The sequence below is a fragment of the Orcinus orca genome, chromosome 2 (genome assembly GCF_937001465.1).
Source record: "Orcinus orca chromosome 2, mOrcOrc1.1, whole genome shotgun sequence".
NCBI classification, from domain to species: domain Eukaryota; kingdom Metazoa; phylum Chordata; class Mammalia; order Artiodactyla; family Delphinidae; genus Orcinus; species Orcinus orca.
This window is the reverse complement of record NC_064560.1, coordinates 173,474,433-173,492,038: the sequence shown is the minus strand read 5'-3', so window position 1 is coordinate 173,492,038 and position 17,606 is coordinate 173,474,433. Positions and strand designations below refer to the sequence as shown.

At 45.0% G+C, this 17,606-nt stretch overlaps 1 protein-coding gene across 2 annotated transcripts in view; it reads right to left on the bottom strand.

Annotated features, from left to right (window-relative positions):
- Nucleotides 1–8,605: 8,605 nt before the first annotated feature.
- Nucleotides 8,606–17,606, bottom strand: part of LIN52 (lin-52 DREAM MuvB core complex component) — a 118,132-nt gene continuing 109,131 nt past the window's right edge. Inside the window, exons 6-7 of one of the 2 annotated variants that reach the window (XR_004475805.2) lie at nt 11,014–11,272; nt 8,606–10,650 (exon numbers count right to left, since the gene is read on the bottom strand). Coding sequence is in view for 1 of the 2 variants with exons in the window: in XM_004262231.3 (XP_004262279.1) it covers nt 10,595–10,650 (56 nt within the window). In the remaining variant the exon portion in view is untranslated. The remainder of the gene's footprint in view (nt 10,651–11,013; nt 11,273–17,606) is intronic. The other variant, XM_004262231.3, reaches the window with a different exon arrangement.

Here is a 17,606-nt window from a genome sequence, read left to right as displayed (position 1 = left end):
TTCTTTTTTTGGTTTTGTTCCATTCTAAAGAAAGATTTCATTGAAAGTAGATCTGGGTTGGGTAAAAACAAAATTATTCATATTAAAAGAGAATTCTGGGCTTCCCTGGTGGCGCAGTGGTTGGGAGTCCGCCTGCCAATGCAGGGGACACGGGTTCGTGCCCCGGTCTGGGGGGATCCCGCATGCCGCGGAGCGGCTAGGCCCGTGGGCCGTGGCCGCTGAGCCTGCGCGTCCTGAGCCTGTGCTCCGCGGCGGGAGAGGCCGCAGCGGTGAGAGGCCCGCGTATCGAGAAAAAAAAAAAAAGAATTCTAACATATCAATCCACCAAAGAAGGTTTTTTTTTTTCCAGCATCCATGCACTGAAAAAGAATTTTAAGACAGTCCCTGACTTTAAGAAGTTTATAATTTATTTGGGGAAGTTAAGAGGAAAACACAGTGAATAAAATTAGAGGGTAACTAACAGTAATAATAATCACTCACCTCTGAGTGCTTACTTACTATGTGCCAGAGGCCTTACCTTATATATTCTATCTCATTTAAACCTCTCAATACAGCTATGAGATACGTACTGCGGCTATACCCAGGCTTGGTGAGGTTAAGTGATTTGCTCAAGGGAAAAAAATCATTGAACTTTATGTATGTATCCTTAAGACTTTTGCACTTAATATAAGTGAGTTATACCTCCAAGCCATGCTTATTGAATGGGAAACCACTGAAGATGGGGGGAAATGTTCTTTCCTCTGCTTTTGAATATCCTGTTCCCAATAATTTTGGGCAAAGTTTAAAAATGTGTTTTGGCTTGTTTCATTTTAGTCATTCAGGTCAAAATGGCATTTTTAGCCTCAGTGACGAGTGCAAATAGGCACAGCGTGTGGCTGTGAAGTCAGAGCCCAGCCTTGCTGGAGGCCCAGGAGCTGACACAGGTCAACAGGCCAGAGCAACCTGCGTGGCCCCCAGGCTGCACACACCGTTGGCCTCAGACTTCCTGCTGTAGTCAGTCCTGCCAGGAACACACCAGGGTATTTGTCCCCTGGGTCCTCAAGGCCAGCTCCTCTGTCTCTCCAACACACCCCAAACCTTATCCCCTCACTCAGCCGCCTGACCCTGCCACCCATCTCTGCTTTCCAGGTTTGTGCTCCCCCACCCAGAAGCACCTCCATCATCCCTTCCTGACATGCCGACTTTCATTTCCCTAGGGCGAATCTCATTTGACAATCTCCTGCCCATATTTCTAAGCTCTCTGGGTCTTGGCGTGCTATTTCTCTGTCCTCTCTGGGGTTTGTAACACCAATCATCTGCAAGTTTCATTAGCATGCTGTTTACCCCTGTCTTTCAGATCGTTAATGAAGATGCAAAGTGAGACACCAATTCTCCCGGCTCCCACCACGTGCCCCCTCCCATGCCCGGTGCTGCTAGAATCATTATCCTTCCTGGTGTGACAGGGTCAGAACCAAACCAATTTGCATCAATCTTTGGTGATCTTGTAAAGTGTTGCCTGCCCTGCAATCCTCATGTTGTAACAACGGCTTCAGCTGTCTGTCCTGGAGTTCCCCCCTTCTTCTTCGGAGGGCTGATCGGGTCTGGCCGACACAGCTCATGCTAAAAGCCCCAGACCTAAGGGAACGGTTAGGCAGGATTCAGGGCTGCACGTGGCTGACACTTTCCCTTTGTTTTGAACCCTGAGCTGGACAGAAAATAGCACCTCTTTGGGAAACAGGATGGACAAGTGCACATAGTGGCGAAGTGGAGGAGGGAGTGGGTGTGGCAGGCACAAAATTTTTCTTTCTCATCATGACATCTATTTCTGCTGAAGATAAATGAGGGGCAAGACTCCTTGGGACCTTCCAAGGCCTAATCAGATGCCTGGGCTTGTATATTCCAGCCTCCTGAGGCTGGGATGAATGAGTCATTCCTCGGGGACAAAGTCCATTCTTCTCCATGATTTTTGTATGTCCTCTGGCCCTGATGCTTTCATCTTTTCTTTATCAGTTCCATGACTCTGTATCTCATCTCGCAGAGAAACTGACTTTATATACATACTTGTCTGCCCATAAAGGTGAGAACCACCTACACATCCCTTGAGTCCCTCAGATCCCAGCTTGCAGGAAAGACACTTCATTCCCTTTCTCGATGGTGCAGTTCCTCTGTCTGGCTGTCTGTGATGAAAATATGGGTGTCACTCCAGGCTCTGTCCTGATCCATGCCTACTCCTCTGACCCCTACGTCATCTTTTTTTCCTTCTCTCCCAGTTGGGAAGGGGAAAGTGAGCAGGAAGAAAGCAGAGAATGAAACTCTCACAAACACAATATATGAAGTAGTATTTTACATGGCCTAGCATTCAAATTTTAGGGGAAATTCAGCCTAAAGAGTCTACAGCAAAATTAGGTGGATATATTTTTCTCAGTGTAGGGATGGACTGAGGACAAAGTTATTTTGCAACTCGGACCAAACATCTACTGAGTGAAGATTTTTCTGTTCCAGAGCAAAGGCTCTATGGAGTAATGAGGTGGGATGGGCCATGGGACTGGGTATGGTTAGGGAACAAGTAGTTTTTATCCACATTACATGTGATGGAGTAGAGAGTCTAGGGCAGGACTGGATGCTTTAGGTGCTCAGTAAACACTTAAAGGTTTACAGATTGACATTTTCAAACACAAGATCTAACGTCATTACAATAAACAAATGTCATCAATGAACTGAGTGTGTGTGTGTGTGTGTGTGTGTGTGTGTGTGTGTATGGCCGCACACATGCATGTTGATAGGCTGGGCTGATAGGGCATTTTAAGACTTGTATATCTATACACCCAGCTCCAGAGGTGTTTTTCTTCCTGTATTATGGAAGCAACACATGCTTCTGTACAGAGTTTGGAAAATGTAGAGGAAAATGAAAATTACCCATAATCCTCCAACCAGGCAGCAAGCACTCTTACCACCTTGGTCTATTTCCTTCCCCACATACTGGAGATCGTGCTGCATTTATAATTTTTAATAATCCTTCTATTTTGATAATCTCGCTATTTTCACTTACTCTTATGACAAATCATTTCTCCCGTGATGCTGTAACCTCTCTGCAAACCTACTAAGTGGCTGCACAATAGTTCACTATGTGAACGCACCATAATACGCTCAATAGTTACAGGTTTGAAGGACCTTTGGGCCAGTTGGTTTGGGTAAGCAGGGCTGATGACAGCAGTAAGATGATGGAGGCAGCAGCAGCTGAGACAGACGCAAGGGATCAGGAGCCAAGGAAGAAGTTCTCGGGAGCTTTGCTTTCCCACGAGCCACTCTGTTCCTCAGAGACCACTTCTGGTTCTGACCCTCGCGTACCCTCCTGGCCCTGCCCCGGGCTTTGCCAGTGGCCGCAGTCAGTGTTTCTCATTTCCACTCAGTCTCAAGTCACTGACTTTTCCAACTTGACTCTTCTCAGCTGCTCCTTTGTGTGGAGCCGCTGGCTTGGGCTGGCTTGGCTGCATCTGGGAAGGTCCTGGGATGTGACCTTTAGCCCTGCTTGACCCTGAGGCCTCGGGCTGTGGAGTCAGGCCAGGCTGCTCTCCATAGACTCCCAGAGAGGAAGAAGCCGAGAAGAGGCTGCCCGGGGGCCCCAGGCCCAAGTGGACCTCACTCAGCCCTGGAAAGGGAGCAACTGGAATAGGGGTGGAGGGTTGGGGGCAGGGGTGGGAAGGACAGAGCAAAACAGGGAGGAGCATTCCTGTGCAGTGACTAGAATACCACGGATGCTTAGAATATATTAGGACCACCAAGACTAGCGAGGCACGATGACTCAAGGCTTATTATGCCAAGCTCAACATCAGCTCAGAAACCTGTCAACGTCACAAAGAATACCTTTCCCTCCCTTGCTTATCAGCAGCAAATGGTCTTCCATGGCCGTTGTCTGTGCAGTCAACAGTGGTATCTGCTGCGTGTCCGTACCAGCACGGTCTGCCTCAGAGGGCGGAAGGATGGGGGCAGGAGAAGTAGTCAGTTAACTGTCAGTCCTCCTGAAGAGTTGAGAAATGGGTTTTTGGCTTAACTGACTATTCAAGGTAATCAAACGTTATCATATTTTCCCTTTAAGGATTATCAATTTTTAACAACTATGAGTAAAATAAAAAATTGAACATGGGTAAGATATGCCATGCACTGTTCTAAACACTTGCAAGTACTAATTTAATCTCCACAGTAACCACAGGAGTTAGGTGCATTGGACCCATTCCATAAATGGGTAAACTAAGGCACAGAGAGGTTAAGCAATTTACCCAAAGTCACATAGCTAGCAGATGGCAGAAACAAGATCTGGACCCAGGCAGCCTGACATCAGGGTCTTGCTCTTATCCATGATGCTAGGCTGCTTCTTATTTTTTTTTTTTTTATTTTAATTTTTTTTAATTTTTTTTTTTTCACTGTACGCGGGCCTCTCAGTGTTGTGGCCTCTCCCGTTGCAGAGCACAGGCTCCGGACGCACAGGCTCAGCGGCCATGGCTCACGGGCCCAGCCGCTCCGTGGCATGTGGGATCTTCCCGGACCGGGGCACGAACCCATGTCCCCTGCATCGGCAGGCGGACTCTCAGCCACTGAGCCACCAGGGAAGCCCTAGGCTGCTTCTTTAAAATGGAAGTGGTCCTGAGGACACTGAGGCTCAGAGAGAAGTGACTTGCACAAGCGCATCCTTCTCTCCCTCAAATACAAGCTCTTACTATACCTTAGACCAGCAACAAGGCTATGAACACTGAGTATCATGACAGTTCATCCTTTCTTTCCACAAATCCTTATTAAGCGCCTATTATGTGCCAGATACTGTTGTGAGTTCTGTTTACAAAGAAACTATAGGAGACTGAACAAATTTGGATCAATTCTTTGACATCTCTCAAAAGTTATTTAAATAGTCAAATCTTATTACCTCTCCGTGTCTCGGATAGAGAAGATGGAAAAACAACAAAGCAACTTTGATTACTTGGGTTTTCTGGCTCCTTGGATTCTAGATAATTGAGCGTTTTCTGGTTTTGGAGGTCACTTTCAGAAGCATCAAGTACAGGTCAAAACACAAAGCAGAGGGCAGGATAAAGATGAAAACGTGTATGAGTCCAACTCAGCTCAGAGCTTGAGTTTAGCTGAGGTTCCAGCTGCCACTCTCCTCTGCATTCGTTTGTCCCTGACCAAGTTCATGGCTATATCACCCCCAGTAATCTCTGTAATGGGCTGTAATCCTGGGGGGGAGCTGTTTCTGTTTATTAAATGGCCAACCTCTGAGCCACATGGAGTATGGCCAGTTGTGGCTTCTTGCCCCGGCAGCTGATGGGCCACTTTTCTCTTTTAAAAACCAGGAATCTTCCAGGATAGAGAATGGAGATAGCAGGCAGGGGGTGGGGAAGAGGTGATGGGTGCTGGAAGTGAGGGCCCCTTACAGGTCATGAGCTCTTTGAGAGCAGAATTCACGCGCGTGCTGTGGGTTTGCTATCCTTGAGATCGTAACTACAGTTGAACAGGACTTCGATGTCGTTCCAGGGATGGTGCCATAGTTACAGCTGCCCGTGATGCCACCATTGTGGACCACTGAGGCGGGACGAGGAGATCAAATGGGGACAAAAGGTAGAAGGTGGGGAACGAACAAGGCAGAGTGGGCATCCCCTGACGGTCAGGAATTCTCAGTGCTTCAGCCCCAGCTCAGGGACCAGGCGGCACCCAGGGCAGTTCTCTGAAGCCAACTACCTCTTCCCTCTCGCCCTCAGCCCCAGTGTCTACTTCTTGGAGTTGGGGAAAGACTGCAGCAGCTGCTTGTTTAGAGACCCTGTCCCCTCACTGTGCCCCCTCCCCCCGCATCTGTCTTCTGGTTAGAGTTGTGTGAAGCGGAAGACAATTTGGGGCTTATTAGTGTCCCAGGGAGACATGTAACTTGTGTTGCTGGGACCCAAACAGCAAGAGTCTTAGCAGCAAACTCCAGCCGAGAAAAGACTGAGGAATTGTCTCACCTAATTACGGGGAATGGCCCTCTTTGTGTTTGCGATTCGGTACGGTTGTCCGATCGCTTTTGATCGCTTTTCTCCATTTGCTGGCTCAGGTTATGCTGGAATTGTGCTAATTAGGAGAGAAATGGACAGAGTGATCCTGTCAGCCCTGGTTACTGGTGGGGACAAAGCGGAATATTATTCTGAGGCAATGTTTTGTGAGGGCCCTTCTTCCAGGTCTCATTAGGAGGAAGGGGCCCACAGGAGGGGAAGGTTCCAAATGCCTGGCCCGTCTAATGGAGCATTGGGGTGTTCATGTGCTAATTAACAGGTTCTGCCAGCATTCGGGAGCCTCATGGTGCACCTGGTGCCACCTGAAGCCCCCAACCACTGCTGCTCCGGAAGAAAGTGTTGGGCACAGGGTGGGAAGGCCGGTGGCCTCTTTAAGCAGAGTCAGGGACACATCCCCAAAGTGCCCCAGAGCCTAAAGAGATAGGAAAAGTCAGTTACTGGCCAGTCAGAACTTCATGCGCTGGGAGAGACCACTCACTGCCCATTCTTTGGGGCTGGTGGGGGTACAAGGTCCTCTGGTGAAATGAAGCCCATGCAAGGGCAGGTAGTCCTGTAGTTCTCAAAGGATGAAGAAAACAGAAACTGCAGAACATAACCAAATGCTTGGAGATGGAGTTTGTGCAGAAGTTGAGAGCTGGTATGAAACCCTGTTATCTGATCCCTGGGACCATCACCGTGGCCCACTGCCCATTTCCTCCCTTCCTGCTCTGCATTTACCTTCCTGTGATGCCTTAATCCTGGAGGAAACAGAAGGGACCAGAGCATCCCACTGAAAATGAAATTCCTTGGCTTTATTATAAAGCCCTTATGGAAGTCCAAACACCCTTCGGAAGCCACAGGGGCAATGGAATGACTTTCACCAGCTTTGTTTTCACTGCTCTGATTTGGGCGAGTTCAGAAGACAGAGGAGCTAAAATAACCTGCAGCCAGAGGACCAAAAACAAGGAGCAGTTAGCAGTTGTCCATTTAAAAAAATACAATCAGTAGGTAACAAAAAGATAAATTAATGATAGCATTTTGATATCAATGCAATTGATAGCCTGTGAACTTCTACTGCTCCAACAATGAAAAGAAAGCCAAGCAAATCAGCTGAGGCCTAAAACCTGAGAGACAGAAGAGAGCAAGAAGCAATGAGACCGTTGGTGAGAACAGCTTAGAATAAGAATTTGAAAATGTGCTTCCAGGCACCAGCGCTATGCTTCTCAGGACTGGTGCTGCTCACGGGCAACAGATGCGAGGCATGGATGGTATGTGGAACAGCAAAAGAAAAGAGAAGACAAACCTGTAGGCAAATGATACTTATTTATGCGAAAAATCATCTCTAAAGATTTAGAGCAGCATATTTGTCAGGCTGTACCTTTTCAGTCAATCAACCAGCCATGCTTTTCTAGATCAGAGAAATCTACTGTCCACCCAGATGTCTTCTTGGGAAACAATGCTGAATCAATGATGCTAAGCAATTTGCTTTCCTTAAACGGGAATGTTTTTTCTAAAAGGGCATATGCTCTGGTCTGGAGCAGGTACACTATCAGTGGGTGAAAGCAGTAGTACTGATTAGCACTTCCTCTTTAGTTCCTGAACAGAGTTGTAAAGAAATGCTTACTAATGGTTTTCGCAGGTGGCAGAGAAGTATTTGTTTTTGATCTGTCACGTTTAACTGGAAGCATGCAAACAGGTAGGTCATGAACCCCCAGTTCAAAGAAGACACTGACAAAGAACTAGATGTGTGGGAGACAGCCACAATCTCAGAGAGCAGATAATTTAGCGGGGCAATTAAGACATGTACTCAGTTGACTTAAATATAAGGTGGATTGTAGTAATAAGAGTCATAAGGAGGTATACAAAAATGCTGTAGGAATGGAGGGGGAAGGATTATGTCCAGCTGGATCATGTGGGGTTTACAAGAAGGATAGGTTGATGTGTAGGAAAAGGATGCAAGACTTTCTAGGAACTCAATGGCAAGAACAAAGGCATGTAAGTGAGGAATTGGGAACTGTTCAGATTAACTGGAACAGAGACTTCATATACTGGAGAGAAAGGAAACCAAACTGGAGGGTTGATTAGGATTAGATGTAGAGAGTTTTAAATGCCAGGATGATGGATCTAGACTTTATTAGTAGAGGAGGCGAGGTATCAAAGATTTTTTTTTTTTTTTTTTTTTTTTTGCGGTACGCGGGCCCCTCACTGTTGTGGCCTCTCCCGTTGCGGAGCACAGGCTCCGGGCGCGCAGGCTCAGCGGCCATGGCTCACAGGCCCAGCTGCTCCGCGGCATGTGGGATCTTCCCGGACTGGGGCGCGAACCCGCATCCACTGCATCGGCAGGTGGACTCTCAACCACTGCGCCACCAGGGAAGCCCCGGTATTAAAGATTTTTAAACACTGTTTAGGGAGGTGAGCAGTAATGAGCTGGGTGGCTGGTAGGACAGAATGGCAGCTAGAGACCACGCAGTAGATGACCATAAAGCCCCACACCACCCACTGTGATATTAAAGGGAAGATAGTGGGTCATCTGCCATTACAGTTGCGCTTTCTGACGAAGTCTATGCTTTAAATGTGCAAGTTGGCCTTTTGAGGAAAAACTCACTCTCCTATAAAAGGGAAATATTTATTATGATGACATAGACACCACCATATACAAAGTACAGTCCTCTAACACCCTGAAATACATACATGCACACATTGTACATAAATTTATATTATCAATATAAAAATACATCATTAACATCTCTAAGGACGGCAAATACAAAACCAATAAATATCACAATTCTAAAACATCTACTTACATTAAGTGCTGGTGAATAAGATGACAGTAAAAGGAAGAGGCCAAAGCAGACCAAAAAACCAACTACATAGCTTCAGTTTACAGACTGGAGTTGGTTTGGGGGAGGTATCCCAATGTTCTCCATATGTTTCTCAATTTCCCCAAGCACTTAGAAGTGCCTGACGTCATCAACTCTCAAAAACAGAGCAAAGTTAGAATTTGACCTTATGGCACTAGTTTTTGCACACCCCCCTTTCTCTCTCTCTCCCCATCTTTCACATTCTTTAACCGCATTTAAGATAAAGGAATGTCAATAATAAGCTATACTTAAAATCAAAGCCTCTATAGCCTAACCTTCTATATAGCACCCAAGCAGAATGTTTTCCTTCTCATACTCTCCTTTATGTCTTGTGTTAAATTCCACCCCACTTATCAATAGGTAAAATTGCATGGATGGTCAAATGGTGCAAATGAGAGAAAAATCCAACCTTAACTCTAGCATGGGAAACAAGGCAGAAGTGTCAGAAAATGGTTAATGAACCAGCTATTAAACTGAATAGTTTTGTGCCCTAGCAGACACTCGGGACCAAAACCTTGACCACAACATTCCTTGTGTCCAAACACCAACACACTACTGCCACATGGATGTTCTTTTCATAAAGTTTAGGAAACCCCATGTGCTTCTACAAACAACAGAGCCGGGGGCTGGCTTATAAGACAAAATAAGGAGAACATGTATAATCAATTTTACCCACGGGCTAGATTTTCAGGTTTTAACATAGAGACAGATAACTGGCAAAGAGCTCCATAAGAGTTGTAAAGTCAGGGAATTCTTTTTCTTGTGTGTGTGTGTGTTTCTGTCACATGGGTGGAATATCTAATCTGTGCTGTGAGATGGGACAAGGGGGGCAAAACATTGCCACCATTCCACAGCACATTCCTTTAAGGTCAAGTAGAGTTTCTAGTTTTTAATCAAATGGGAACTCCTGCAAGTAGTCTCCCCTTCTCCTATCTTTCAGGCCATACTGACTTTCTCACTTGAATCTGTAACAGATTAACTAGAACTCAAAAGTCCTTTCTGTTACCTTTAAGTTGGTCTGGAGGTCTAGAACCCAATGCAACCCTACATATGCCTTTCACTGTACAAGCTAATCCCAGGAGGGACCTGATTCACAGGGATCCCCTTCCCTGGAGTCAGACTGATGGTGGGGGCTGGGAGGTGGGGAATGCAAGGCATTGGGGGATGGGACTCTCTTGAGAGATGTAGAATTTTAAAAGCATTTCTCCAGCTGGGGATTCCTGGAACCTAGTATACAGTGGTGAGCTTGCAGGCCAAGCTGCATGGCCTGGTCCAGAATCTAATTGGTCTCTGGTCTCCTTGCATCATAAACACCTCCTAAGAGATCAAGTACAATTCAAAAGAACTTGTCCCATCAACACATCTCAACTGACTTTGCTATCACTGAATCAAATCAACTGTAAGATCCTGGAGCTCCAGAATCATTTCCGGAAACGAGAAAGCAGGACTTTGACCTTTAAGAATGATATACCTTCTGGTGTTACCAACATCCGAGGCTGAGACGGTCACAGTCTAGAAGCTGAATGAATAACTGCACCACAGATCCTTGGATAGAGCAGATTCTTCTCTTGCCGCCGAATGTCCTCAGAAGCGCAGAGTGCCAGGAGCAGGGGAGAGGGTCAGTCCTGGAGGTGCACCCTCCGGCCTCTGGGCAGGAAGCAGTGAGGTGCACGTCATCAGAACTGCACTGGGAGGGAAGCACGGTTCCAGTCCCCAGGGCATCCTGTCCGCAAGCAGCTGCTACTTCTTGGGCTTCTCTAGAATGTTGAGGAATTTCCCCCGTGTCATCTCTCTGGCTGGAATCACAAAGCAAATGAAAGATAAATGAAGACCTAAAATCTGAAAAAGCGTTCACAGGAAGACTTAATTTAAGAATGCAGATTGATTTAAATTGTATACAAAGTTGCTACCATAACAGATTCAATCTCTACTAACCTCCAAAATGGGAGAAAAACAAACCACTATTGACAACAAACTGTACCAAACTGTTCTGAAGTTGGTAATTACTATAACGCGCAGGCCAACTGGGGAAATCTTTATCATTTACCCTTGGGTTTGCTCTTGAAGGCTAAAATCCAACCAAGATTAGATTAGAGTCTTTTCTGGATTGTTGGTCTCTGGACATTTATAATCTCAAATCAAAATTAGAGATTATTTACCCCATCTCTCAGCAGTGGTAGTCCCTGGATACTGTAATGTAACAGAGTTTATATTCCCTCAGTGCAGTTCATCTGTGGATGGAGTAATAAAGTAGGGTGTATAGAGCTTTGGTCTTCTCTCTCTTGGCATTGTCAGTCCTTAGATATTTAATATAGCCAGGCAAGGTTTATGTGTCTTTTTCTCACTTTCAGCACCATCAATCTTTGAATGCTGTAGTTACAAGAGGGTTTATACAGCTACTTTCCTACATATGAGGCTCTGAAATGAAAGTAAAACATTTCTCAGTTACAAGACCCACTCCAGAAGCCCCCCATTTTAGCTCTGTCAAGCAAATCCTCAAAAATTGTACGTGGCATAACCCCCTTCATCCTCATCCCCACAAGATCATCTTTTTATGTCTCTTAAATGGATGTAACAGTGCTGAAAGTTTCCAGTGGCTGGCCTGGGGGCCAGAAGCCTTCTGGAACCATGCAGTGAACACACAGCAGGCTATGGTGCCCTGTGGCTTCCAAGGACGTGTCTCCATCTTGGCCAAAGGAGTGAGGTGGCTAGGGAGGCACCTGCAGGGGTGAGAAGGACCTTCACCCTAGCCTCCTTGCTTCCCTTCCCCGGTGCAGAACAAATGGTGCTAGATGAATGGGCTCCCACTCCCCCACCCCACCATCTACATTTAATAGTTCTTGGTTTATTTGTACAAGGAAGAAATAAAACAATACAAACTTTGTAACCAGGAAAGCTTTTGGTAACTGCAGTCTATACATTCCCCATCTTTCACAAGTTCCAAAGCTCCAACAAAGGGAAAGGAAATCCCATTAACTAGGAATGGAAGCCCCAGCGTTGGGCTTGTCTCATGTGCCCTCAACCGTACCCTGGCCCAAATCAAACTGACCATTCCTTCCTTAGTGGGTTTACGCCAAATCCCATACATACGAAGTTCCTATAAGACTTGCAATTACTTGTTGATATACTTGTCTTCCTCCATGGAAGTCGAAGAACTGAGGGCAGAGATTGTGTTTTATTATTCTTTTTATCACCAGCACCTAGCATAGTGCTGGACCCGGTATCTGCTGAATAAATGTTGGCTGGATGAATGATAATATACAAAAGAACTAGAACCAAGTAGGAACAGAGTAAAGTTAGTTTCCTTCCATTTCACAGACAAACAATAAGACTTGTTAGTGACCCTCATTGCTCCATTCTCTACATTGTGGGATTCTTTTAAAATTTACCTTGCTTATTCAGCAAGAAAAGTCATTTCCCTTGATGGAAGTAGTGCCAGATTCATGGAGAGATCCAGGGACAAGGACTAACTACTCTAGAAGAAATCCAAACAAGTATTTTATTGCCCAGGGGAGGGAGCATGGATTTCTTTCAGAGAACACAGGATCTGAATGCAGTTTAAGTTCCAACTCTAATATTTATCAGCTGGGCGAGACCTTGAGATGGGAAAGATCTCTGCGCCTCAGTTTCTTCATCTGTAAAATGAGTAGCATATTAATGCCACCTGCCCCGCCCTCTCGGGTATTCAGCCATGATCATGCTTGGTATAGTGGTATTATTAACACAGCGCCTTTCAGAGGAGGGTAAGTAGTCTATTCCTTCTCTTGCATGCAGTATTTCCTAAGTGAATAAGTGAATGAATTGTGATAAGGGAGGCTAGCAATCTCGAAAATCCCATTCCTTGGAATCTTTTCCCTCAGCCTGATCTATAGGAATTGACTTATACTTTTGGCCAGAGTGGGTCGCATCATTTATTCCTACTTGGATAGGTTTTCTGCCTACTCTCCAGTGCTTATTAATGAATTTAAACACAGTATCAAATGATCCTGCAAAGTGGCTAGAAGCAGGTGCTCTGGAAATCAGACTTGAGTAATACAATACTCAGCTGGGTAGAACAGAGCCCTATTCCAAAAATCCTGGGCCAGGAGCACTGTACTGACCTTACTAATTATTTCTGCCTACTGTCCTTCATGTCCCACAATTCTTTGCTCTTTTCTTCCCCAAATGGGAGAATGACCAATATTTTAAGACTTAAAATTTTACAAGACCCAATCTATTCGAGGGATCAAAAGGATTTAAAAGGAAAAAAAAAGGATATTCCAAAGTCTCTCAGTGGCAAGCTCTCCTTGAATTTAACCAATCCTTTTTAACAACCCCCCTTCCACTCAGTCATTCCTCCCCCTTCAACCTAATTAAGTACACAGAGCTGCAGCGAACCACCGTAAAAGTAGAAGTATTCCAAAAGACATCATCTTTCACGTGGGAGGGGTGGAAGTTTGCCTACTCGCTGTTCCTATATAGGAGATACACAAATGTGTGACACAGCTAGCTGCTCCCTAACAGAGGGCTGTGCCCTGTAACTCACATCCTAGGCACCAGCCCCTTTTTGTGCAGAGAAATTGCTGTGCGTCAGGGGCTGCTCCGGAGCCCATGCCCTCCTGTTCACTTGTCATCAGAGATGTTAACATCTCTGATTAATTCATATACCCCTTATATTATTCCTCATCTCTTTATCCTTGGCTCTCCTGTTCTACTGCAATGTAAAGATTCTTACCGACCTGCTATAGTAATCACCACCCGCTAACTACACACCCCCCCAAACCTAGTGAAATTGTTTAGCGATGCCAACCGCGCTTTTAATTTGCAAGACATCAGACACAGAGGTAATTTATACCAACATCTGTTCGTTTTTGACTTCTGAAACAAACTCACACATGCTGCTACAAAATCCCATTAGGAGTAGGGAGACAGCCTTCTGCTACTATTCTGTATTCCTCTTCTACACAGACACACAGACACACACACACACACACACACACATACACCCCTTCCAGTAGGATTTATAACGTAAATGTGTTTTACTAAAAAACTCCCACCAAGGATTTCAAATCTCTTTGGGAAAAAACCTTTAGAGAAATCTATGCTTGCTGACAGAGGACAGTAAGGTATTTCTATGTCCTCCTGCCTAGTTCCATCCCTTCTTTCCAACAGTTACCACTTGGTATAATTCTTGCACTAATGACCAGGGTAAGATTACATACTCTTCAGCTTGGCACTTCCAATTCCTGCCTTCTCTCCTGCTTCTCTTTTCCCACAATGTGTTAGAAGACGATCCTGGGGACCATAAAGTTGCTAGAGAAAGTTTTATCTGGAGTTAACACCATTTCTTAACTATTTTCTGGTTCTGGATTGATTCTCTAGGATTACAAGATTCAACAGGAAGGCAACACTGCTACCACAGTCGAATCACTAAGCTCAGAGGGATCCACTGGTCATCAGCCACCAGTGTATGCTCTGCAGAAGAGAAGCATGACCTCCACGTCAAGTCATGATTTACAGGCCCTCCTATGCTGGGCACAGACCATAAACTGAGAAAGCCATAGTCAGGACTCTCACCAAAGGGTGAACATGTGAACTGCTGCTGAGTGTGGGACAGGGGACACATTTAAAGACAGCAAATGGATAAACTAGAATCAACTTCCAGGTTGATGCAGTTTCTGTCACCCCTTCATAGTTTCCCTAGGGCTGTCAGGTTCACAGCAGCTGCAAATACCTGGGTATACTTTAGAGAGGTCAGGGCTGAAGGGAGGACTCCATTCTGCTTGCTGTGAAGGTGGTGTGTGCTTTAATGTAATCTCTTCTTTAGACTCTCCAATTCCGCCATCCTACATTTAGCCTTGCCTCTGGCTCCCTTTCCACAATGACTATCCCCAAACTGTCTTCTCTGCGGTAAATCTTCCGGTGGCTGGTTGAAAAAGATTCAGTGGTACAGACTGATTTCTCACCAGTGAGGGCAGAGGGATTACCAGAGGCACCCTGGTTAACGAGATTGGGTGCAGAATCTCTCACGAGACCAGCCCTCTATGCCAGGGCTTTGCACCTTTCGCCCATGACATATGGGTTTCATTATAGAAAGATTTTCCAGATTATAACTTTGAGGCAACTGCCTGATAAAATTCTGCTTGGCTTTAATATAGGGAACAATGTAAAGATTAAGTAACTTTTAATGAAATGGAAGAAACTCATAGCATTTGGTTTGCAGTTCCAATGCAAACCACTTTAAATATTTATATTGTGCCTCAATATAATTAAATCAATATAAATAAAAACATTAGCGAGGCGGATGGTTCTCTCATATCCTGAAAAGCAACAACAGGCTGTTTAGGAGACTCTGAGTGGCCAGGAAACAAAGGAGACAGCATAACGCTGTGAAAAGAGCAGGGCATGCATGTATTTATTCATTCATTCATTCATTTATTTATTTTGGCTGCGCTGTGCAGCTTGCAGGACCCTAGTTCCCTGACCAGGGATTGAACCCGGGCCCCCAGCAATGGAAGCGTGGAGTCCTAACCACTGTAACACCAAGGAATTCCCAAGAGCAGGGCTTTTAGCATTGGACAGACTTGGATTCAAACCCCAGCTCCTACACTGAGCCTGAACCACTGCGGGCAATTCACCCAAGTCATCTCTCTGTGTTTCAGTCACCTCATCTGTTCAAGATGGGATTAATACAAGGGTCACACAGGCATTCTGTAAATGCTAGCTACTGTATGACTCTTTCTTTCATGTCAATCAAGAAGTTTATTTAAGCAACCAGATACTTGATGGGAAAATTATCTAGGATTCATTTCGTTTAGAGTAATTTATCCCTGCTTAAAGACAGATTGCCTTACACGTAACAGCTATGTACAAAAAAGTTATAAAACTGCCCTGGGTTTTACAGTGATAAAGTGAAAAACATTAAAATTCTCCAATGGAACAAGGTATGTGAGGATTTTTGTTTGTTTGATTTCCGTTAAACAGTGAGAGCAAAATAACTTACTTGAATATGAAAGACAAGGACTGAATGAGCACGCCACTAATGGAGAGAGGGGGGACTGTTACAGAACCAGAATTCTGCCCCAGTTGTTGTCAAGCAAAACATAACACTGGTCATTTAGCTTAAAAAAAAAAAGCCAATATGCTTGTGTACACTAGTTACTTCAACTACAATAAAGACGTGAGGAAGGGGTATATGAAAGAATAGAGAAGTCCATACTGTAGTAGTCAGGATGTGGGAGAACCAAACTGCAGTCTTCTGACTGCGAAGGTCTTCTTGGTCTGTGGGAACTGAGATCTGGAGTAAAGAGCAAGTTCCCTTCATAGCAGACACCTCCTGTCTGCTGCTGGAACACACTGACGGCATCTTGGCTACTATAGTATGGATTTCTCTGTTCTTCCGTGTACCATTTCCTCACTCCTTTACTGTACTTAAAGTAACTGGTGATATACACGAGCATATTCCCTTTATTTTTTTTAAGCTAAATGACCAATGCTATGTTTTGATCGACAACAACTGGGGCAGAATGCTGGTTCCATGACAGCGCCCCCTCCTCCATTAGTGGCATGCTCATTCAGCCCTTCTCTTTCATAATCCAGTAAGTTATTTTGCTCTCACAGTGTGTCTGTTTCATGAATTGGCTGCCTATTAAGCTGGAATCTGACCTACCTCAAATGACAAACCCTGTCATTCACAGTAAGCCTTCATTAGTTTACTAAGTGGCGTATGCTTAGTCTTAATCTGTGCGCCACAGAACTGTCCAGCCCCGCCACCTTCAAATTAATATGATCGTTCTTAGCCTTGACTCCTTCCTTGGGTTTTCCATCGGTCATGGGAAACAACAGAGTCTCCGCAGCTGCCATTTCACAAAAGAGAAAAGGTACCAGGTCAGTACTGAATGTGCACACAAGCAGCACCAGGAGTGGCAAAAAGAGGATGAACTATTTATTTTTTAAAGGCTCTCAAATGTAAAACAAAGGGAAACATGCCTGACTTGCATCTGTGTAACACGTATACTCTGGAGGTTCAAACCTGGGTGCTAGTTAGAGGCAGCGACCTTCCTTAACTACACCAGCAGCTTCTTCTAGCAAAAAGGAGCACATAAAACCCTAGTTAGTTCGGTTTAAATCAATGTGCTAAAAGGTAATCTATTTAACTAGATTTATAGAAGGTGTTTTGTAGAAATGATGCCATTTGTTATGATTACAGTTTTGACTTTTTTTTAACAAGTATTTTTTAGTTGAAGGCATTCTAATTCCGCTGAGGGACCCCCTAGTCATGAGTGTGTGCTATGCAGAAGAGAAGCATGAAGGGGATGGATGAATAGTTAAGTTAGTCACGTACAGAGCCTACCTACTATGTACTAGGTATTAGGGAAAATTCAAATAAATGAGAAGTGGCCTTTGAGATGGAGCTATGTAGCTGTTCACAGGTACCTTGGTACATCAGAGGAGAACAAAGGAAACCAATGTGATTTACAGTGCTGATTTCTCTCTCACAGGAATGAGAAAGTTTTCCTGTCACTCCAGCATAGGGCCGGCGTACAGCAGAGCAGTTCCAGGCAGGCCCCCAGACTGAGATTCTTCGCCATGCTCCAGTTCAGACCTCCACAAAAACCTATCACTAAGTGATCAATAATTCATGTCAAGGACTAAGCACTTTATAATGCCTCTGATATGAGAGCGGCTGGGGCCACTGTCAAGAGCAGAAGGTGCTATGAACTGAGCATGGTGTTCCTGGATGAGAAGGAACTCTCTTGGGACCTCATTTGAA